The sequence below is a fragment of the Sinohyriopsis cumingii genome, chromosome 2 (assembly GCF_028554795.1).
Source record: "Sinohyriopsis cumingii isolate HCF-2022 chromosome 2, ASM2855479v2, whole genome shotgun sequence".
In the NCBI taxonomy this organism is placed as follows: Eukaryota; Metazoa; Mollusca; class Bivalvia; order Unionida; family Unionidae; genus Sinohyriopsis; species Sinohyriopsis cumingii.
This window is the reverse complement of record NC_142962.1, coordinates 89,516,059-89,540,497: the sequence shown is the minus strand read 5'-3', so window position 1 is coordinate 89,540,497 and position 24,439 is coordinate 89,516,059. Positions and strand designations below refer to the sequence as shown.

At 35.6% G+C, this 24,439-nt stretch overlaps 1 protein-coding gene across 4 annotated transcripts in view; it reads left to right on the top strand.

The window, feature by feature from the left end:
- The window catches only part of LOC149805342 (UTP--glucose-1-phosphate uridylyltransferase-like), a 94,590-nt gene that overhangs the window by 24,534 nt on the left and 45,617 nt on the right, over positions 1-24,439 (top strand). For 2 of the 4 annotated variants that reach the window (XR_016418941.1, XM_089949350.1), the window contains exons 1-2: positions 9,158-9,344; positions 16,163-16,297. Coding sequence is in view for 3 of the 4 variants with exons in the window: in XM_089949350.1 (XP_089805476.1) it covers positions 9,255-9,344; positions 16,163-16,297 (225 nt within the window). In the remaining variant the exon portion in view is untranslated. Of the gene's footprint in view, positions 1-9,157; positions 9,345-16,162; positions 16,298-24,439 lie in introns of those variants that run through there. The other 2 variants (XM_089949364.1, XM_089949359.1) reach the window with 1 other exon arrangement.

Sequence of the window (24,439 nt, the reverse complement as noted above, 5' to 3'; positions counted from 1 at the left end):
TTGTGTTATCTGCCCATTATATTATTTTTGTACCCATTTAGGAGAGCATTTTTATGATAAAATTGTTTTATCTGCCCATTGTATTATTTTTGTACCCATTAACTCATTTGGCCCCAGAGGTTTTTGTCGTTTTCGCCTGAAATGTGTGTAGGAAAGACATTTGGGGGCTATTTCTGAATACATCATAATACATCGGCTTTCAACAGATTTTCCATGAGACTAATGCTTAGTTGAATTAGAAACATCATTTTCTGTTGGTTATTTTGCTTGCGCCTGAGCAGAAAGGTAAAAGTTGGATTTTTTTGGTGCTTAATGGACCTCATATGGAGACCACTCTTTACTCCAAATGCCCACCTTATCCTAGTTTTTGCAAAGGATCACCTGTCTCTGTGCAGTTCAGGCAGGTCTGCCTTTAGATCTGAGCGAAGTTTGGGTGAAAAAAAACAGGGTCCAAAAAATAAAGTTTTTCTCTCAGTATTTTGTAGTGCAACTAGAACTTCCAGATTATTTGGTATCATTTTAGAGGTACAGTAAAACCTGTCTTGAGAGACCACTGCTATGAGAGACCGCCTGTCTTGAGAGACCAGGTTCTCCATGTACAGATTTAGAGATTATAGTGTTATAACCTGTTATGAGAGACCACCTGTCATGAGAGACCATTATGTTTTGGCAGAAGGGGTGGTCTTTCAAGACAGGTTCCACTGTATATGTCTGCTTTTTCGTAATACCACCCATGTTCTTGTATCTTAAATGACCCTGCTGGTGCAGAGCTCGGAAATAGGGTACAGCCTTATCATGCCTACAGACGGGATTGGGGCTGAATCAGTTAAGGAGGACATTTTTATGATAAAATTCTTTTATCTGCCCATTTTATTATTTTTGTACCCATTAAGGTTCAATAACTCATACCATGACTAACATACACAGTGTTTAATTTGATTTTTGATTGACTTTTATGCTTGGTATATCAAAAATTGGTTTCTGAACAAATATTTTGATAAATGTAGAGGTTCAAAGTTATTTAAATTTGGGGAAACAAAATGAAAGAGAATTTTAATTCCATTAAAAACATTCTGGCATGATCTTATTTATGCTTTATACCTATGAAAAGAAAACCATGCTGTTTATGGATGCTTGTCCCACGAAATTTGGAATTAATTTAGATGATTTCATAACATAAAAAGATGGAAATTAAATGGTGTTGTTCTTAACTCAGCATGATGCACAAGGATCTTTATTAAGGTTTGATGAAATTAAACAGAAAGCACAAGCTACTAAATTCATGCATTACTTTCTTATCTCAAAGATAACAGTGAATTGGAAAAGGTAACTTGCTTGTTTTTAGTAAAGTGAAAATAATTTTCTTGCAGTTTTCAACAAAATGTCATTTTTTAGAGTTATGAATATGGTAAAAGTATTAATAAAGACATTTATATCATCTAAGATACAAAAGCCAAAGGGTAAATATGAAATTTGGTTCAGGCAGTGTGTGGATCAATGGACTAATTATTTTGTTCTGGCACAGAAACATTGTATAACAGGTACAGAACTCATTAGCTTTGATTTTGTATTTCTTCAGCGGAATATTGCCACAAAACAGCTTTAATATAAACAAGGAGCTGATATAGCTCTGATTTCATATTTCTTCAGCGGAATATTACCACAAAACGGGCTTTAATTTAAACAAAGAACTGATTAGCTCTGATTTCATATTTCTTCATAGAAATATTGCCACAAAACTGCTTTTGAAATGAAGTCATTTAAGGGATAATGATAAAAGCACCTTTTAAATAGAAAATATTGATTTTATTCTTTGCCTGCTGTACATTTTTTGGAAATTATTTGTGGAAAGGATCTGAACTTATGATTCAGATTTGAAATGGACATGAAACGGTGTTTTATATGAAATAACAGTTTTGATACGCCTATTTCTTAATTTTGCAAGTGGAATATGCTATATACAGATTACATTGTGCTATATATAACTTAGATCTCAATAACTGTTTTATTGTATAAAAGGCAGGGAAAACAAGTTGAAAGTGAATAAGGAGAAATGATGATTTGAAAAAATTTAACTGTTGTATGAACTTTTCGGGTGTTTTTTTAAATGTAAAGCTGTCTTAAACGTTCTTATGGTATTTTGCAAAGGAAACAATATTACACTTTTAAAAAAACCAGTAATTTTTTAATCACCATGTATGTCTGTGTGTGTGTGTGTGTCTTTGTGTGCATGTATGCATGTGCACACACATGTATGCAAGTGTAGTAGTGAAGTACCTGTCAAGGAATGTGTAAATCCTAACTACCGGTACTTTCATTATTAAAAAAAAATCAAGAAAAATTGTATTACAACTTTTGTTCCAAGTCATGGAGGGCCTTACTTAAATTTTCCTACAGTTGATGTACATGTCCCTGTCATATTCTGTGGAAGATACCTGTAACATGGCCTGTATTCATGTATCGAAGATCTGTGTATGACATGAATTTTGTTTCCACTCAATAACTGGATCCAGATCTCAGCTTTATGTACCATATTGCTTGTAAGTCAAACTTCAAACAACAAAGATCCTGATCTTCCATCACATAATTCACCTGCAGATTAGAGTCTGTATTGTTTATTCTGCTGGTTACTCTAAACTGCACAGACCCAGATCTGCTGGTACATGATGCAGTGGTAGATGTGGGTCTATAAGGTAAAGCATGAATTTTGTTTCTAGTCAGTAACTTGGTCCTTTGATGCATTATAGTAAGAAGATAGATAATGATCAGTTTTCACGTCATCTTTTCTGTTCAAAAGTTTTCATAACATATGGCCCTTACTGAATTACTTGCCCCTTGTATCATTTCTTTTCATTATCTTTTTTTAAAAAAAGATTCATGTATTAAAACCACATTTGATGTACTGTACAGCTTTATTGCTTTTAACATTTTCTATGAACCTATTAGGGGCCTGAATTAGGGCTTGATTCATGCATGAATGGGTGCAAGCATTGATGTCAGTAAAATAAACCAAATCAAGGATTAAAACTTGTGTAGTGTTTAGGCTTAAGCTTGTGTTGTGTTCATGGTTAAGTTTGTGTAGTTCAGGGTTAAACTTGTGTTGCATTAAGCTTGTGTAGTGTTCAGGATTAAATTTGTGTAGTGTTCAGGTTTAAGCTTGTGTAGTGTTCAAGGTAAAGTTCGTGTAGTGTTTAAAAAAATTAAAAAACATTTGCTACTGTTAAGAAAATTAATAATATATACCATTTTCATGGTAAATGTATTCTGCTGTAATTAATTCTGCTACACTGTTATATTTTCAAATATAAGATATTTTGAAAAGAAAATCAAGCAGTAGAAGCAGGCAACAGAAATAATTGATCAATTAATGTGGTAAATTTTGAGATTGACAAAGAGTCTACATTAATGCATTATCAGCCCTCATGACACAGTTATGATAAAAAGTCAGTATTATATTATACAGCGAAATCCATATGTGTAGTCAGCCTCGTTTGGAGGATGACATTCTAATACTTCCAAACACAACATTTTACAAGCGTGTTTCCTTTACCGTGAGCAAGTGAGAAGTTTTTTTTAAAAATAAGAAAAGTTCAATAATTTGTCATTCTTTTGAATAATTGTCTTGATGCTGCTGAATCAAAGAATGAAAATTTATGACATTCTGATGTGGGGGGGGGGGAACTGATATTAATCAGATCTTCCATTTGAATTTGTCTTGTGAGAAATGGTAGTTAGATGATTTGAATTTATTGAGTTTAATCAAGAATGAAACCCACAACATTTATTTTGGTTGTATGTGAGAAAGGGAAAAAGATTACTGGATGATGCAGGGCCCTGAATGGCCGAGTGGTCTGAAGCGCTCACCATTACGGATCGCTGCCATCTCACCTATGTCTGCTTGGGTTCAAGTCTTGGGTTCGGCCAATGTGGATATGTGAGAAAGCTTGTCAGTAGCTTCTCGTGGGTGTGTGGTTCTTTCCAGGGTTTTCCCGGTTTCTTCCTTCACCATTAATACTGGCCGCCATGTATAGCTTATCTTGTGCTGAAAAATGGCATTAAACTCAACAACAACAACAACAACTGGATGATGCAGTTGAAGCTCATTCAGCAGAACAAATTAGTTTATGAATCTGATGTGTCATGTTGATATCAGTGCTGTACAGTCAGATTAAAATCAGACCTACAGCCATTACTTGGTCCATCTTACAGAAAGTTAAGGTGCAGACATGTAAGAAAGGAAAACAAAGAATGGGCAATTTTCATTGTGAATGCGGTGTTAAAACCACCAAAAATATAAAATTGATTGGTGGTCATGTCTTGTGTATGTGTGTGAGATAGATAGTCATATGTGTAACTACTTTTTTGTTTAACGAAAAGAACATTGATCACAAACATTGTTCTTTGGCCGAGAACTTCAACAACCTCAGAAGCAGTAGTGAAGAGAACAAAGATGATAGAACATAGTAAGTGTGATTTGCCATGTTTGTTATTTTGAAATGAATCCTAAGTGTTAAGGCATATTGTATAGTGAAAATCCAAGAACAACTGTGGATAAGTATTTGGATAAAAACTCTGAAATAAACCACCCAAAAATGGCTTATGTTGCACTGCATTGTGAATTTAAGAATTTTGGATGCGAAGCTGTGCAGATGATACAATATAATGAATCCATTTGTAAGACATGTATTGGTGTTGGAATACATCTTTAGAAGAGCTGCCTTGCTATCTTGAAATAATCTGGACAAAATTGGATGTAGTACTTTGCTTGAAATTGTTGTGTATGCAGTCCCAGAGAGATTTGGAATTACTGTCAAACTGTAGAGAAGGTCTGAAGATCCCCTCCCCTCACTCTCAAAGCTCGTCACCATTAAAGTAATACATCAGAAAGGTTGAAATACAAACAATAGTGATGTCAGAATAGTAAATGTGACTAAAAATACTGCAAGTTAGAGAATATAAGGGGCCTCAGCATGTTTTTAACAATGGAACCAACATCATCATTAGTTTTGTTGAAAATCATAAATAATTCTACCTGTACAATCTTACTAATTGTGAAGTTCCTTTTAAATCAGCAGTTATGAGGTAGTATGTTATCTAAGGTTAACTTTTGGAAAATAATGACAGTAATTGACACTGAAATTAGGTTAGGGGTAACAAAAAAGTTACACATTCAAGCATAAATTGGAATTCAATGACTAAATTGTGTAAGATATTTTGGTTGAAACGGATAGATTACATATTCTTTCATTTTTCCATGAGTTGAACTTTAATAATAAATAAACTATACATTTTCTAGGTCCTCATTTAATGGACATACCATTTAAAATGTGAAAGTTGTATACTTTATCACCCAATCTGTTACTACACACAATGCAGGCTTAATCACTTGTTACATGTACTAAATTTATAACAGCAGAAACCATTATTCATTTGAGGCATTGTTCCGATTCTAGTTGGTACATTTGGAAAAGAAGATATTTAAATTAATGCTAGTTTTTATATAAAGGACATAAGCCTGTATCATTAAATGAACTATGCAAAGACCAGTTTTTATGGATCGTGTTTGGATGTGAAAAGAAATGCTATTATAATTCCATATCTTTATTGAGCCATTCCTTTGAATAAAGCCCCACCACAACAGGGATAGCACACAGTGTTACTCATGTCCCTGTCTCTCTGCTTGTGTGTGTGTGTGATTTATATTTTTAACGTAGCTTTAACAATTTCAGTCCTATCGCTATGATGTCTGCAGTGTGGCTGGGTGTTATTCATCTGTTAGACCTTTGTGGTAGTGATGTTTCTGTTTTATATGTTTGGTGTTTTTCATTAGTAAGACCTCAGTCATGGTTATGTTTGTGTTATATATTGTGTGTTATTTAACTGTAAGACCTCAGTGGTAGTTATGTTTGTGTTATATATTGTGTGTTATTTAACTGTAAGACCTTAGTGGTAGTGATGTTTCTGTTTTATATGTTTGGTGTTTTTCATTAAAGACCTCAGTCGTGGTGATGTTTGTGTTATATATTGTGTGTTATTTAACCTTAAGACCTTAGTGGTAGTGATGTTTCTTAGTTAAATTTTGGGTGTTATTCATTTGTAAGACTTCATTGGTAGTGACGTTTCTGTATTGTATGATGTGTGTGTGTTATGACTATTCAGACATTAATTAACAGAAAGAGGTGAAATAAACAAGTTTTGTAAAATTCAAATTTTGTTTTCCTAAGATACAGAATGAGAAATGAAAAATAACTGGATTAAACTTTTAAAATGATGATAGACTTTGGAATTGTTACACAGAATGAAGTCCAGTGAAATTTACTGTGTAAATAAATGACTCTTACCAATGGTTGATCCCGAAAGAGGTCTTGTGTCATCTAAGGTCACTTGATTTGAAAATATTGAGATGATATCTGGTAGAAAAATTATGTAATACCAGTCTAGTTGGTTTTAACCTTTTAGCCCAGTGGTATATGCATCTGGGTGCAAATGAAATGGGTTTGATTCCTCACAGCAGTGTTTAGATTTTTTAACCCCATGTGTTTCAAGATGGTGATAATCTCAGCAACATAATTTTTGAAAATGGGGAATGAACTTGTTTTCAAGCTTGGGCTTATTATTTACCAAATATGGTAACCTTTAAGGTAACAAAATAAACACTATGAGGGTTTAAACACAATTCAGACATGATAGTTTACACCTATGTATCCCAACTTATTTCATTGTTCATATAAAAAGTAAAGCCAGTGCCAGAGTAATCATACATTTATTTCACTGTAAAAATGAAGAAAAAACTCAGTGTTTTTTTTAATGAATATATTCAAATCATTAATTGTTTCTTAAACATAAGTGGTTAAATCTTGATGACATGTTGTAAACTTCATGTACATTGGGCTTGGTATATGATTCATGCTGGTGTGTCTACAGGTATTGAGAATTTTACTGGAAGGGAGGTGCATTCATCAGGGTGTTCTCTTTGTAACTAGCCCACTGTATTTACTGCTGTTGTTTATTACTGCATGCTTTAAGATGGTATACATCTATGTCAGTTTATTTTTTCTTCAGAATAAAAGAAGTATTTAACATGATATCAAATATCAAGGCACAGATAGTTAGATTGCAATACTTTCTACTGGAGTCTCTGAAAGCTGAATGCAAAGTAGATATGAATGTTACAGATATTAAACTTATTCAAGCATTTCGAAATGCTGTTTAATTTGTGTTTATGTTACAACTCCCTATGTTGACATGACAACTGGTAACTGTATACGAAACAGTGTCCAACTGCAAACTACGTGGAATATTGCAACAGCACATCAGGGTTTGTGTTGTTTGTTCTACTGATGAACCCAGATTGACCTGGATTTGTTGTGTATAAATTGTTGTTTAATTGCTTGCTTAAGCATAGTCTATACACAGCAATAGGTGACCCACTCACTACCTAATGCTTAATTATGTTAACAAAATACACTACAAGAACCAAAGTAACTGGATGTATGCTGTATTCCAAACTAAATACACAAATGCAGATTAATCATTACACAACAACATTATTACTGTGCACATAACTCCGCCCAGATAAATTTGAACTTAGTCATGCACTCGACATAAATTTCAAAAGAAAATTGAAATTTGAAGTCATATTATGAATGAATGCGCATTGCAACAACTTTTCGATTTGATCTGGAATGAATAGATTTTGGTATTTTATTTTATTCTATGAAATTTTGTGATTATGGACTGGATTTATATGTGACAATTCCACATGAAATACATTGGATTGAAGAAGCGAGGGAGAAGCGTGTTGACATCTGCAAATGTGTTTCTGTTTCTGTCATTGAATGTTTTAAATCATAATGGGGGAAAAATATGAAATTATCAAAAAGACTATGCAATTTAATGCTTATTTCATTTTGAGTGCAGTAAGGAGGATGTAATTGCACTTATATTCGAAATGACAGTACAGTTTCAAAATGTGTAATCAAGATTGAGAAACTATGACATGGCTCATGTAATTCGGATTTGCAGAACTAAAAGTACATTTTGAGGAAATTTAGGATGTAAAACTAAGTATATTTTTTTGCCATTCTTATCACCAGCTAAAGAAGACAGTATATGCCTCATCACTTGTATGTTATTTGTAAGGTCCCTTTCTTGCATCTGTTGTATGGCTAGCCTAAATCTGAAACATTGTATCAAAAAAGTTAACGCAATATGTGCCAAAGCAGCTGGTATGTGGCAGTCCACAAAACATCTGCTTTACTTCATTCAGAAACAAATTTAAACAACCGCAATGGAAAGTGCCTACTATGCGAGTGTACATGATTTGTTTCCAAATCAAAAGTCCTGGCGTCTGCGTCCATTGTTTGTTTATAATAGAAAGTTGTTCCTTTATGCACGATTCTGACAATGTAAAGTTAACGGAGAAAAAAATGAGCATATAATCAATATCAATACATCACTTGCAAGCCAATCAAAACAGTCCCAGCTGTTATGTGCAGTGTCATTGTTCAGTTGTTCTTAGTTTGGAGCTTAGAGCGACAGCACACATATTTCTGTCGAAAACTGTCACCATCCCCACCTCAACGGCTGCAGTGTTCAATGGACACAGGAGTGTATGTGCTGCTGCATGCTGCTTACCCTACATGAAGCAGTCCCCCTAGGGCATGTCAGCGCTGTATGGCATATTCAAACATATTACTTTTAATTTAAAAGCTGTTGAGAAATATATTGTGCATATAAAATTTATTTGTGTTGTACTTGTTCATCAGTCAGCCTGTGTTAATGAAAATTCTATTCAGACATGCCCAGTAGGGGTCATCTTGTAAGTGCAATATACAAAGAAAAGTTGATAAATCTTAGGGTAATGTTGGAAACTTGATGCTTGCAGTACATAACAATACTATCAGTTCAAATATTTTTGTGTCCATGTCTCAGTTCTCATTCACAAATGCATATATGGTATACACTATGTTTATCTGTTTCATGACGGTATCAGATAAATATATTCATCATGAATTCATTATTATCTGCTTACTTGAAGTGTCATTTTTTTGGGGGAAAGGCGTGTTCAAGAGGCAGTATGTAATACACTAACTTGTAACTTGTTGTTATTTAGTAGAAAGGTGTGGCATAGATTTGTAGTTAATATAAGCCAAGTGCGAGGATTTAAAAGTTCAATTTTGTGTGAAAAGGAACCAAGTAGGGTTAACAGAACAAGTGTATTTTTATTGAATTACTGACAGAAAGTTATTGGAATGGGTTCATTAGATTCTTATAGTGAAACTGTTGAAGACTTAGAGAAGAAGCCATCAAAAAGTTACAAATCTCTTAAGGAGGAATATATGGTGAGTTTAAATTTTGTCAAAGCATAAAAAATGTAGTTCTTTATTTTTGGTTGTTGTTTGTACAGTAAAATCTGACTGGACTTTCATGAAAGTGAGATCTTTTTTGTAAAAACTTATTTGGAAATTATGATTTGTTATCTTTTGAACTGAGTCTGCCTCCTAATTTAAACCAATTTTTCTCCAATGTATTTAGTATTAATTAGGAAGTGTTACTTTATTACCTTTAAATATAGTCTTATACAGTTTTTTAGTGCATTCAAATCTTCTGTTTCATATGTGAAACTTTTCAGTTCTTAGCAAGGATTACTTGCTAGTCAAGTTTCCTAGTAGTTTTATTTATATATTTTATCAATGATAATATCTGTTTATTTTTTGTGTCAGTCATCTATGACAGGTATGGATGCTACTGGGAATTGTTACTCAGATAGATGAATAAGATTATCCATGAAAGTTTTGCAATATAGACAAGTATACATTTTTAAAATATGCTTACCATATCAAATCTGTAATAAATAGTCTGTATGTTGAAGATGAGTAAGTAGTTTTCGTTTGATTTAGTGTTTTTTGGCACAGCAGTTTAAGTAGGTTATTGGTGCAAAGGCAGGTGGAATATTGTACATGTACCTTGCCCAATGACACATCATGAAATGGGGTGACCTTACTGTAAGGTTATGACCTTCACTGGTTTGGTTGAGAGAATGCCATGCTGACTGTTGAGCCTCAGCAGCTTCTGCCTCAGTTAGTTGCCTTTTATCCCCAAGTCTAAGTATTGTTTCATGTATATTTTAATGGTCTGCAGACGTAACTTGAATATTTTAGTTTTAGTTGTCTAAAATAAAATTTAGAAATTTTCCTGCAGTTATGTGACTTGTGTGACTTGCTGTAGGTTTATTTCTCTACTGGTCATAGACCAGAAGTGATTATGGGGTCTGTTGTCCATTGTTATAGCTACCCTTCCGGAGCTACTTTATTGTTTGCCACAAAACTTTACCCAATTTATCCCATGTTCTACATCTAACCTTCAAAATGCCTGGCTTTATGGCTATCCTGAAAATCTATACATAGCTACTTGAAGGTCTTATCAAGGTGATAATTTCACTACAACATTATTACATCATTATGTGTCAGGTTTTGAATGAAAATGGTGCTGATCTTGAGCTTATGAATGCAATGACATGTACACACAGTATATAAGTGATTTTTGATCAGACTTTGTATTGAGTTATATTGCAATGAAGAAATTGATAGTAAGTCATTTGTTGCAAACCCATTTTCTGAATATATCTGAAATATACATGTACCTTGATTGATAAAAAAATCTTTTCTTTTGTTTCTACACAGAATGTTATTTCATTTCAGTCAGAAGAACATCAGTCACTTCAAGGAATTCTTATTTAATGGGAACACGTTTGCAAAAAATTAAAACATAAACAACTAATTTACAGCTGTTGAATAAAATGTAGAGAACTAAATTTTGCCATTGTGTTCAATTCATTGTCCTTGTAAGGGGGATGGGGTGGGTGGGTAATAATCACATCATCATATAATATGTATACATAATTTGTGATTGACTGACAGATTGAGTGGTTTTAAATGGCACATAAGCACCAGTAAGACTTGGTATCTGTGTGTGTATGTATGTGTGCATATGTATATGTATATACATATGACAAGAGTGACTTGCACGGTGACTTTGTTTTAACCCATTTTATCCTGAATACGACTATAGTCATAATATCTCATTCTATCCTGAATATGCCTGTGGTTGTAGTATCCCATTTTATCCTGAATATGACTATGGTCATACTCTAATATGCATGTGTGTAGTGTCTCTAGAAACCTGTGTTATACATCACAAATATTTGTGTACATTTTTACCAACACAGGAAATGGTTAAAGCACGCATTTTCAGTGAATTTTGAAAAAAAAAAAGTGGTTGGAAAAGAAATTGTTGGCTTGAAAATTGATTGATAAAATTATGGACAACAACTCATATGTAAACATGGATGTTGATAACAAGGGTAGCAACATTAAATTGATGATTTGGATAATTCTGATGATAATATTGACTTAAATGATGGGTTAGAATTGAATCAAATCGATGAAAGAGATGATGCATGGCTTCATGCACTTTTTGACAGTGATTTGGAGAATGAAGCTGACTTTGAAGGTTCTTCTGGGTGTTGAACATTTGCCCATTCTATCAATTTAAATCATGGCTGGAACCGATGTGACAAGTTTTCCTGAGAAACTGCATGTTGAAGTACATGTTCTAGAATGTGAAGTAACAAATTGTTCCAGGTGTTTTGTGTCCAATTTTAGTAAAGTTATTTTAACTTTTGAACTAACAGTGCTAGAAACTTCAAATTTGGACCAAAATACTAGAAATTGAATTTATTTTATTCGCATACTATTAGGAGCATTTCATTCATCTTCATGAACAAAATATTCACTGAACATCATAGTAAGTTTTTTTATTTTTTTCTCTTTCAAGTCATATTTCAAAATACAGTTGTGAGCATGTACATTGGTAAATGAAAACAAAACATATATCACTGGGTTGCAGATTTTATTACCTTTTCAGAGATACATAGTTTTATATACTTTAAAAAAGAAATAACAATATTACAATATTTTTAGTAAACATGGTGAAGGTCATCATTATTACTGCTGCTGCTTTATGATGCTCTGTTTTACCAAAATGTCTTTAGAACTGCTTATCCCCGAGTGGCCGAGTGGTCTAAAGCGCTCTTCGCTACGGATCACTGCCATCTCACCTCTGTCTGCGGCGGTTCGAGTCTAAGATTCAGCCAATGTGGGCATGTGAGAAAGCTTGCCAGTAGCTTCTCGTGGGTCGGTGGTTCTTTCCGGGGTTTTCCGGGTTCTTCCTCCACCATTAACACTGGCCGCCATGTATAGCCTATCGTGCTGAAAAATGGCGTTAAACCCCACAACAACAACAACAACAACAACAACAACAACTGCTTATCAGGAATCAGGTACTGAAGTTGAAATTGGTAAACAGAATAAAATGGGTTAAGTGAGGAAGAGTTGTACAGTTCATCGACCTAGCTCTCTTGCCCAGAATCATCTGTGTCCAGCAGGATGACAAAGTCGAGATGGCCAGAGATGGAGTTGAGTGCAGTGGATGACCAGGACGTCCTACATGTCTCAATGAGATCTTAGTGTTCCACGATGCTTTGCTGGGAATCGCTTGTCTGCCCGTTGAACATCTGGTAGTTCCTCCACTCAGGCTGCTGAATCCAGTTTTCACATGCTATGTAGACAAAGCCTAACTCTCTGAGGGTTTTTGACCCATTGGCTACCCTCGGCCTGGTTTAGCTGGCCAGTCGAGACTGTTTTCCAGGATGTAGCTGCTGTGCATGCCACAGCTTCTTGGAGCCACAGGAGAGAGCTAAGTGCCAAGTGGGGACCAAAGGTGGGTGAGCTACCCCTGAAGGAATATGACTGCTTCCCCAACCAGAGGTGATGCCCCTCGCCGGACACCCCATATATATACATACATATACTTGGGCCAAACATGAAATGCTGATCACCAATTCAGTCTTCCACCTACCTACACGAAACCAGATGTCATGGATGCACCCTCGCTCTAAGCACTGGCATCTCATCAACTATGCCATTGTCAGGAAGAGGGTCAGGCAGGATGTGCGTGTGACCAAGTCCTTGTGCAGTGCCAACTGCTGGACAAACCACTGCCTCATCATCACCAAGCTCAACATCCGCATTCAGTCCAAAAGATACCAGCAGGGAAAGAAGGCTCCTAAACAATTAAACATCAAGCTGACACATACCAGTAGCAAACATCAAGCTGACACATACCAGTAGCAAACAGTCTCTCGTGGATGCCTGGAAGAACGTCTGAAAGCCACACCTCTGGACACTCAGAATGTGGAGACCGACTGGGCAGCATTCAGACAGCTGGTCTACAACACAGCTTCAGAAATCCTATGACCCTCAACCAGAAAGCACCAAGACTGGTTTGATGAGAACTGTGACGAGATCAAGCATTTGCTGGATGATAAACTCTGCCTCACCAAACCTACCTTAACAACCCCAAGTCTGCCTCCAGGAAAGATGCATACAACAATATACGCAGAACTGTACAGCAGAAACTCCGTTAGATGTGAGACACATGGCTAAGCTGATGAGATCCAATGCTATGCAGACAGGCATGAAATGAAGAAGTTCTGCAATGCCCTGAAAGAAGTGTATAGACCTACATCCTCTAGATCATGCCCCCTTCTCAGCACAGATGTGAACACACTAATTACTGACAAAGAGAAGATTCTTCAATGATAAGCTGAACACTTTGACAGCGTCCAGAATCGCCCTTCATCCATCAGTAATGAAGCCATCAGTTGTTTCTCCCAATTACCCATCAGTGAAGCACTGGGTGACCGCCCAACCTTGCTCAAGACACAGAAAGTGATACATCTGCTCTCCAGTGGCAAAGCCCCAGTTCAGACTCGATCCCAGCTGAAGTTTTCAAGATGGGGCACAGTGCTGATAGAAGGCTCCACCAACTGTTCTTACTGATGTGGCAGCAAGAGAGGATCCCCCAGGAATTCAAAGACACTTCCATAATTCACCTGTACAGGCAAAAAGGGAACCACCAGGACTACGACAACCACCGGGGTATATCCTTGCTTTCAATTGCAGGAAGGATACTTGCCAGAATTCTACAGAACTGCCTCACTATGCACAAGAGACTTATGCCAGAAAACCAGTGTGGATTCCGAAAAAAACGTGAAAGCATCGACATGGTGTTTGTTGCAAGGCAACTACAAGAGAACCGTCAAGAGCAAAATGCCATCATCTCCATCTACTGTCAGTAGAGAAGGCTTGTGGAAGGTAATGATCAAGATTGGATGCCCGAGAAAATTTATATCTATGGTGCAGCATTTCCAGGACGGCATGCAGGCACGAGTCCAGGATGATGGAGAGACATCTGAGCCATTCACAGTAACCAGTGGTATCAAGCAGGGTTGTGTTCTGGCGTAGACAGTTCAGTCTAATGTTCTCCACCTTGTTGACTAATGCTTTCAGAGATGGATATGTTCGAGTTCAGATACCATACAGATGGAAAACTGTTCAACCTTAGGAGGCTTCAAGCAAAAACCAAGGTTATGACAGACACCGTCAGGGAATTTTTATTTGCTGATTGTGTCCTCAATGCTGTCTCGGAAGCCGAACTGCAATGCAACGTTGATAAGTTCTCCAGCTTCTGTACAAGCTTCAGTCACACCATCAGTATCAAGAAGACTGAAGTCCTGCATCAGCTGGCCCCTGGAAAGCCCTATGTTAGGCCCAACATCACCGTCAATGGGCAAAAACCCAACGTAGAGAACTGATTCACCTTCTTTGGCAGCACACTGTCACAGAGCGTCACTATTGGTGACGAAGTGAACCTCTGCATTGCCAGAGCCAGCTCAACTTTTGGCAGACCATATGCTAATGTCTGGAATAGAAGAGGCATCAGCATCCAGACCAAACTAAAGGTCTACAGGGCAGTTGTGCTTCCCACTCTACTTTATGCATGCAAAACATGGCCGGTGTACCAATGCTACGCCAGGAAGCTGAACCACTTTCACACCACAAGTCTCATGAAAATCCTCAACTTAAAGTGGCAGGACAAGGTTCCAGACACTGAGGTACTCACCCAAGCAGGTCTACCCAGCATCCACACCCTCCTGATGCAGTCCCACCTATGCTGGGCGGGACATATTGTATGCATGCCAGTCCACCGGCTGCTTAAGAGACTCTTCAATGGCAAGCTACAGAAGGACAGCGAACCCACAGAGGTCAGAAGAAATGCTTCAAAGACAAACTGAAATCTGCATTGATTCATCAGAGCAGACAGCAAGCGATCAAATCACTTGGCATTCCTCCTCGAACAAAGGCTCCAAGTTGTGTGAATCTAGCAGGACAGCAGCAAAAAGCTCATGCCATCAACCCTCCTGTAGATGTCCCATTCATCCTTTGTCCCTTATGCAATTGAATATTCCGTGAAAGGATTGGCCTCATCAGCCACCTACGCACTCACAGAACAGCACCTGCCCCTCCAACCCTCACATGACTGATAACTAGAGTGGTCCTTGTGGACTCAAAGGATGAACAACACGTGTGGACAATTTTATATATATATATATATATATATATATATATATATATATATATATATATATATATATATATATATATATATTGCCTGGAATTAAGATTTTCATGACATCTCACAAAAATTTCACATTTTCGATTGAAATTCTGTATACAGTTGTAAGCAAGAAGCAAAATATGTCCTTTTCCAGCTTTATTTTGAACTTGCCAAACAGTAGATTATTCTTATTCTGCCTCACATATAACATTATAATATTCTTATATGTATCCTAACATATTTTTTTCATTATCTGGACAAATGGCCCAAGAAATTATTGCAGGATTACTGATATTCCAAGTAATAGGTTAAATAGTATTATCACAAACAGAAGGAAAGGAAACTGAGAGCTTGGTAATGACTTGGCATTCAGATTTTTACAATGTTTTGAGGTTTTGACTTTTTTGCAGAAAATTTTAATATCTTTTTCACAAAGAATCTTTGTTTTTCAGATAGTTTTTTTCACGACAGAAAGACAAAATCATTTTGAGTGTTATTTATCATATGATTTAAATTGATAGGAAGTACTGGCAGAGATATCCCTCCATGGATGGCATAGTGGAACACCTTTCTGTTGCTGCCTAGGGAATTAAATGCAATAAAATATATGAGATACTAACTTTTCTGTCTTCTCTTTCAGACGGCCTTTGTGAAGGGTCACCGGCGGACTCCAAGTTATCAGGATTTTAAGGAGAGGACCCGACATGACTGCCAGAAAGCTATGAACAGGGAGCTGGAGAAGCTAGTTCTTACTGCCCCAGGTTCCACTCAGGAGGTAACTTTGACTGCCAGTTTACAGAGAAATATCAAAAGTGTAAATAAGATCACAAATAATGAGAAGATTGTCTTCAGTAATTTTGGCCCTAGTTGTTTCCCCATATTCACCATAATGAAACAAAAGATATCTCTTGTGCTCTGATTTACATAGCCTGACAACTTTAGCGCTTAAGTTTGGCTCAGAAATTCAGTGTTTTCGGCCTACATCAAATTCAAACTCATTCTTCTGCCCTTAAGGAATGCCACTCCATTTTCCAACGTTATTGTTGGAATGGACATGATCATGCCTGCTTCATATGCAAATACAATGCATTGACTGGAATATTTCCGTCTTGTCGACTGAAAATGAGGTTATCAGTAGGTGAAGTCCCCTTCCTCTCACACAAGCCATACATTGGTGAAAGATGGGAACAAGAAATTTCACAAGAAATTTTATGTGAGGTCACTTTTAAATTTTCCAATTTGAACAAGACTCGAACAGATTAGGTTCAGAGAGGTTGCTACTTAATCTAATACTGGTATATAGATGCATAAGAATCTGCTTTGTCACACCTTTTCCTTTTACACCTTTACAAGACTACATCTGATTGGCTGATAAAATTAGCAAATATTGTTATAATATAGGTCAACAGAACATGACCCTGAAGTGGTCGCTGTCAGATCTTCACACACGACAGTGGAAATCTGATTTAATCAGATTGACCTGAATTCATTTGTCTTTTTTAAGCTCAGCCAAATCCTACATGCAATATAGAAAGAAAATTGAATTAATGGTAATAATTTTTCCAGTATATTTGGGGTGGTAAAACTTAAAGGGTTGAAAGAGACAATCTTATAGTTTTATTTAAGAAAGGGTGGGGTTGGGATTAAATACAGTCCACTTACACTCTTTTGTTTGGTATTTATAATGTTCCTGGATTTGGCATCTGTTAGTAAACAAAGATGGTTATGTTGAAAATTGGTCTTTGAGCAAGTATTTGGAAAATATATACCAGTAGGTAGACAGTTATCTAAATTAGGGAAAATCAAGTACAATAGATTTCAGCATATCTTATATATGCTTTATCACTAGAAAAAGGAACCATGTACTGCTCATGAATACTTGTCTCAAGATATTTTGCATTTAGTTAATGTAGATAATTCAAATCATGTGCATGATGGAGAGTAAATGGTGGTGTACTTACTCAACATATTTTTCATGCGCTTCTAGGTAAACTCAGAATTTCGCTTTTATCTCAAATATACCATCGAAGTGAAAAAAGCAAATTATTTTTTATCATAGTGAAAATAGGTTTCATGTAGTGTTTTTACGAAATGTCACTGTTTTGGGTAAGAGAATATAATACATTTATTTATAAAGATTAGATACAAAGCCAAATGGTAGACAAGAAATTTGGTCCAAGTGGTTAGTGTGTGCAATCAGTACAAATGAATGGTACAGATCTTTTGTGTTGGCTAAACTTTGTGCAATAGATACCACACTGATTTGCTTTAATTTGACTTTACAGAAATATAGCCACAAACCAGTTTCTGCAACAAACACACAAAATAAGAAACAAAAATGAGCGATAATACTAAATAACACCTTTTGTAAGGTAGAAAATATTAAGCATTTTATTCCATTACTTTCAGTTACTGAACAATTTTGGAAGTTATATGTGGAATGTATACTAACTTTGTATTTGATTGTTTATCTCTGAATGACTTATCTTTTAATCACCTCTATGATAGCCAGTTGTAATAATTGCCCCAGGGGACATGTTTTTGTAATAAGCATTAGGGCATGTAGAGGTAGATGGATGGATGTGGTACATATGTGTGGTACAAAAGGCAAGGTTATCTGCAGTTTGGATTAAAGAGAAAACTGCAAGATCAAGGCGACCGCTCTGGTGGCCTAGTGGTTAGAACATCCGCCTCGGAAACGGAATGTCGTGGGTTCGAACCCCAGCAGAGTCATACCAAAGACTTACAAAAATGGTACTAACAGCTGCCTCTCTAGGCACTCAGCATTATGAGGTTAGTGTTAGGACTGGTCGGCCTGGTGTCAGGATAATGTGACTGGGTGGGACATCGTAGCAATATGACTGAAAAATTGTCCATGTAACAGGTCACAAATCATTTACTGGGTTTTTGGTGCATCATTTAAACTGAATTTCATCATGTCTGTATTTGGATTGGAACATGAAAAGAATAACTTGAATGATGTATTTCTCAAGCTTTATTCATGGGGGCCCCGAGTGGCCGAGTGGTTTAAAGTGCTCTCCGTTACGGATCACTGCCATCTCACCTCTGTCTGCATGTGTTTGAGTCTCGGATTCGGACAATATGGGTATGTGAGAAAGCTTGCCAGTAGCTTCTCGAGGGTCGGTGGTTCTTTCCAGGGATTTCCCGGGTTCTTCTTCCACCATTAATACTGGCCGCCTTGTATAGCCTATCATGTGCTGAAAAATGGTGTTAAACCCTACAACAACTACCACTTATTCATGTATTTGTTTATTTATTACTGCTTGAAGCTACATAGATCCTTCACTGGTCTACATGCCTTGTCTTAATTAGACTATAGATAGACTTTGAAGCTTTTGTCACTGTTCAGTGTTACTTTTGGGAAAATGCCCAAAAATCTTTTAATTTTTGAAAATACTTTGTATCTGTTTGGGTAGTTTGCAGTGCATCAAAAGTTGTTGCATTAATCATGGATGTTTATTTTTATTTCCATTTTTAAATCTGTTAAAGGTTGTCACCAGGGTGACTTTTTTGCACCATACTTATAAAAAAATAAGAATAACTCCTTGCTGTTGATCTAAAAATGAAGTCAAATATGTACATTTTGTATAATGAAAAGGAGTTAAAATTAGGGGATGATAATGCTGTTTTGTTCTTGGATGCTTCTCCTTTGTCCCTCAAGATAACGAGGCAGATTTTTAAAGACTGTAACATTTTTAAATCAGAAGCTGTTTGGATGAGAAATATTTTTTAAAACACATGGTTTGGTGTGAGTACATATTAACAGATAAATAATTATTGAATATGCCCATGGTGTATGAGTGTCATGTTTGATGGCCAGAAATATGTGAATATTTCTCCAATCTGTTACTTGGCATTTTAAAATCCATAGCACCTGTGACATTGATTTATTAATTTTTGAAAAAAATGAAGTGGTTAATGTTTCATAAAGAATGCATTCAGTTTCCGTTTGTTGTAACCATTGATGGCAGTTTATGTCTGTTGGAATAAATTTATTTTGGTCAAAGTTTTACAACTACTGCAATTTTATTATTTTAACCAGAAATTAATACAGTGTGACCCCACTATAACACTGTAGTTGCGAGTTACGGATGGAACTGTGTTATAAGCAACCAGGTCAGTTAGCTGAAGAAAATGATGCATGTACCCCCAAAAATTTGCAGATGGGGGGGGGGGGTAGTTAATAAATGCAGGCAGTAAAATATGTGGTTCATCAGCACAGTTACCATCTTAAATCGATGCATATTAAATGAGATATATACCTGTAGTGAAAACAGAGAATGCATATATAATATTTGACTTTATTTAGAGAACCACAGATTGGTACATGTACATATATACTGTTTATATATACATGTCTAATGTTTAGCATGAATAGAGTATCAACACCATGTACTCACCTGCGAATCTCGTCACATACATCGAATGTATGCACACACATACAGTTTAAAATATTCATTAATTTTGTCACAGGTCATATAGGTCTGAATTCAGTGGGAAAACATAGCACAGTCACGTAACAAATGACAAAGCACATGATTTACTTTTCAGTATGTCCCAAGTTGGTAAAAGTTGGTTTGCATTTTAAGCCAATGTTGGTAGCGTTTGTAAGCAAAAACTTTTGTCCCTGCAAAAAGGAAAATTTTACAGCACAGTTAATGTGTTCCAGTCACATTGGAAAACGCAAAAATCCATCCAATTCCATTGCTTTTATTTAAGTCTGGTACTGACTTCCTTTGAAGAAAGGTTCTTTGTCTTTGTTGAAGATCATAGTTTTCGTTGATGAAGGGTGCATGCATTATTGAAGTCACCGCTAAAGAGCAGCTTTGGAGAACCAACCAAATGCCCATTTCTTATTGTGGTGGCAACATCAAATAATTGAATTGCATGATTTAGATGGATTTTGTTTCCATTTGCTTAATATGTTTTCATAATAATTGGTGCTTCAAAGGTAATCTGTTTCCTTTGAAATTTCAGCAAACTGTATTATCTGGGTACATTTTTTAAAAGGAATTGGCCATCATTTGGTCTGTTCTAGTTACTGTTCCTCCCTGGCTATTGAATAGACCAACAGGTAAGATGTTTTTTTTAATGGTAGTGGAGTGATGCATGCATTAGAAATTTATCAAAGGGTTAACAGACGATTGAGATGCAGGTGCTTTTGTCAAATGACAGGGATTATTACAGAAAATGTGAGTGTTCTGAAGGATTTAATTCTGAGTGAAAAGATGAGGAATTTTACTTACCATCCACATACAAATGTCAGTCTTTGTAAATACAGTGTATATTAATTACTAGCAAGTGGCCGATAATACGAAGAAAGATAGATTACGAGATAATGCCCCATCCGGTTGATCTCCATTATCAGAAATGTGAACAACAAATAAAAGTGGAAATCTCACAACATACAGTACTCAATACTAGATGTCAAGATAAGCATAATATGGTATAACAATGCACGGTTTAGATGGTTTGTCAATATGGACAAAGAATTTGTTTATGTAACAATAGATAAATTTCAATACATTTTATATCGAGTTTACAGCTTTCTTTCATGGGGCCTCTGAATTTCTCCACTCCAAATCAATGGTTGTATATACAAGTTTAAACAGCCAACAATGTTGCCAATGAAAACAAAATTGGCAGATGGTATATTTTGCTGCCAATAAGGAAAAAAAATCCAAGTTTGCAACATTGGTGAAGCCCTACGTGATTCCAGAATAGACTTTTCACGTTATTTTTCATCCTTTTAACTCATTTGGCCCCAATCATGTCTGTACGCATGATCCGGTTTCTGCATTCAATGGCCGATTCTACCTGTAGTCATAGTTTGTTTACTGCATTCAGTGGCCAATCCTGTCTCCAGTCGTGGTGAATTGTGTTAGATATGTCTCTGATTTGTTACAAATAGGTTTTTTCCAACAATGAGACCAATATTAAACCAATTAGAAATGATTTTACTTTCATTTGTGCGTTTGAATTGTTCAGAAGCCAAGGGTTACTAATTGAGAGCAGTTTCACTACACGTGTTTTGTTCATTAAAAATCGTAAATGATGGTGGATGTAAGAGTGATTTTTGATGATGATGAGAGTGAAAATGAGTTTCTCAGGTTTGATCTTGAAAATATTGAGCAAGCAGAGGAAAGATATGTTTAGCAGTTGGATATTTTGCGAGATTTAGATTTAGACATAGAAGTTTCTGAGATTGAATCGTCAGAAGGAAAGGATGCTGATAGGGCTCACAACATATTTCTAAAAAGGTTGCACATAATTTTGTAAATAGTGTATAAATAAGTTATGAAAGACTTGGACAAATAGGAAAAAATATACATCACTATGTAGAAAAAATATATTTGGAATAATTGGTGAAAATTTCATGGATTTTTATTGAATATAAGAAGAGAAATTAATGTAAGAGTGAATTCATGTGCATGATGTTTAAAATATTTTTGAAGCAGGTAAAACTCTCTGGGGCACAAGCAGCTAGACACAACTTAGTGCTGGTGGGCATAGCAGCAGTGATACTGATAACAGTGCTGGGCTGAATGAGTTAAGAAGAAAATATTTTTTCGTGTACGAGAAAAATGCATATACAGTTTCAGGAGCCATGTCACGATCATCATATATTATTCGTATGTGATCTCTTCCCCAAAATGATAATAAAATTTTTACAATTTTTTTTCATGTACAAGAAAAATACATGTATATGAAATTTTGGGAGCCACACAATGACCATATTATATCCAAATTCGTGTTATAATGGAGCGTGCAATGGTGGGTTCACACTGTACTTGTATTACTGGTCAGTGTTCACCTTTATAGTACAAGTCACATGGGTCATGTAGGCATTCAACACTGACTATTTCAGTAATGGGTCTCATTTTGTAAAATTTGATTTTACATACCTTTAAGTGGCAAGTATTCACTTCATTTGGATTCCCATACATCCATATTCCTTTAGAAGGTCATTATCTAGACATCCCAGTAGGTGCAAATGGCAAACTCAATGTTAAAGTACATAGACATTTTTGGACAAAATGAACCTAAAGGTGTGATCCAGTACAATCTGGATTGAATGTCGCATGCAGTGATGTCGCAATGAAAGCTAAGCATATTGATAAACAGGTTCATTCTACCCTCAATTGTGATGATTCCACTCGATGCGCTCTTTTTTTGATCCAAGTATAGTACATGACCACCATTGTAAAAGTCATAGCGACAGATAATATCAATCTGGAAGTTTCTTGGTGACAGTTAAGGTGCAAAACATTCAATAATCAGGATTGAATAGACATTGGTTAAAGAAAATTAGTGTTAAATTTTAACAAAAATTTTTTTATTTAATTTTAAATGAGTAAATGTGCATACATGACTCGTGTGAGTTGTACAGCAGATTAGTACAAGCAGACTTCTTTTTTGATACTTGAATAGAATCATTGAGTGTGCCTGAATTCTTTTGTCTTTTTTGAGCATTGTCAATTTTCCACCCTACATAGAAAATAAACTGAATAAATAATTTCTCCAGTATAATTTTGGCAGTAGAATTTAGAGGTTAAGAGGGATGATTTTTCTAAGTAATTGTTATTAAGTACAGTTCACATATACTATTTGTGTTATGTATATTTGATTTAATTATATCTGATTTAATATATATTTATTTCAATGTAATAAACAAATCCTTGTTTCATATTGACAAACCACCCCAAGAGCGCATTGTTTTATTATAATCTGCTTACACTGGTGTCTCACCTTGGTACTGTATGCTGTAATATGACCAAAATAGCCATGCAGCTGACTAGCTACAGTCAACCACCTCTGAACGCAAGAACAAGAAATTACTGTTGACCATAGGACAGCAATTTAAAAAAAAAATGTAACAGTAAAAAAGTTTTCCAGCAACTTCAAAGACAACTGATGAACTTTGAAGCATCGATATATACCGAGCAAAGAAAAAAAATCTTTTTCAATGTTCTACAATTATTTGGTGTTGCCGCAGCAATAACAAATGGATATATTTTTGGCCCTTCAAAGAGAGCCTTTACCGATGACTTCAATAAAACATGCACCTTCATCAAAGCAAGCCAACGACCTTTGATCAAAGGAAGTCAGCAACAAACTTAAATAAAATTATTGTTTCATTTTTCATAGTGATTGGAACATATTTATTGTGCCACAAAACTTTCTTGTTTGCAACAAAAAACTGCGTATGGAGGACTCCTGCGTGGGTGAATTTCTGTGTAAACATAAAAAAAATTGCATCCAAATACATGTAATTAAGCATTTCCGAGAACTCTGGGTCTGTAACTTTCCAGCCTATTATGCTTGAATTTGGCATTCAGCAATATAGTCAAAAGTGAAATGTGAAATCATGGTTTGACAGAGCTAAAATGGAGAGAACTTTGGAGTTTGGTAATAATTGGGTTTTATCTCTCTTGCTCATTCTTCAGATTTTTCTTCAGATTAGATATTACAGCCCTTACAAAAATAAGAAAATGAATGAGTTAAATTATAATATTAGTGCTTCTGGGATCTACGTAAATTATAGGAGTACCAGTATATTGAAAGAGATAGCCAGGTTAAACATGCATTTAATTTAGTTGTACCTGTCCCACTCAGTGAAGATTTATGTGAAGGAATATCATCAGATTTTACTGATATTGGAATGACAAATCTTTGGAATTCAGAAATTAAGAAAGATCTGGACCAGAAACTTTCACATTTGCAAGAGCAAGAAAGAAATGAACTTTTATTTAAATATGAGCACTTATTTCCAGATGTCTCTTCAAGAACAAACATAATTTTCCATGATGTTGAAATTGTAAATTCTAAACCTGTTAAACAACACCCATACAGGATGAACCCTCTCAAACAGGAATACTTAAAAAAAGAAATTCAA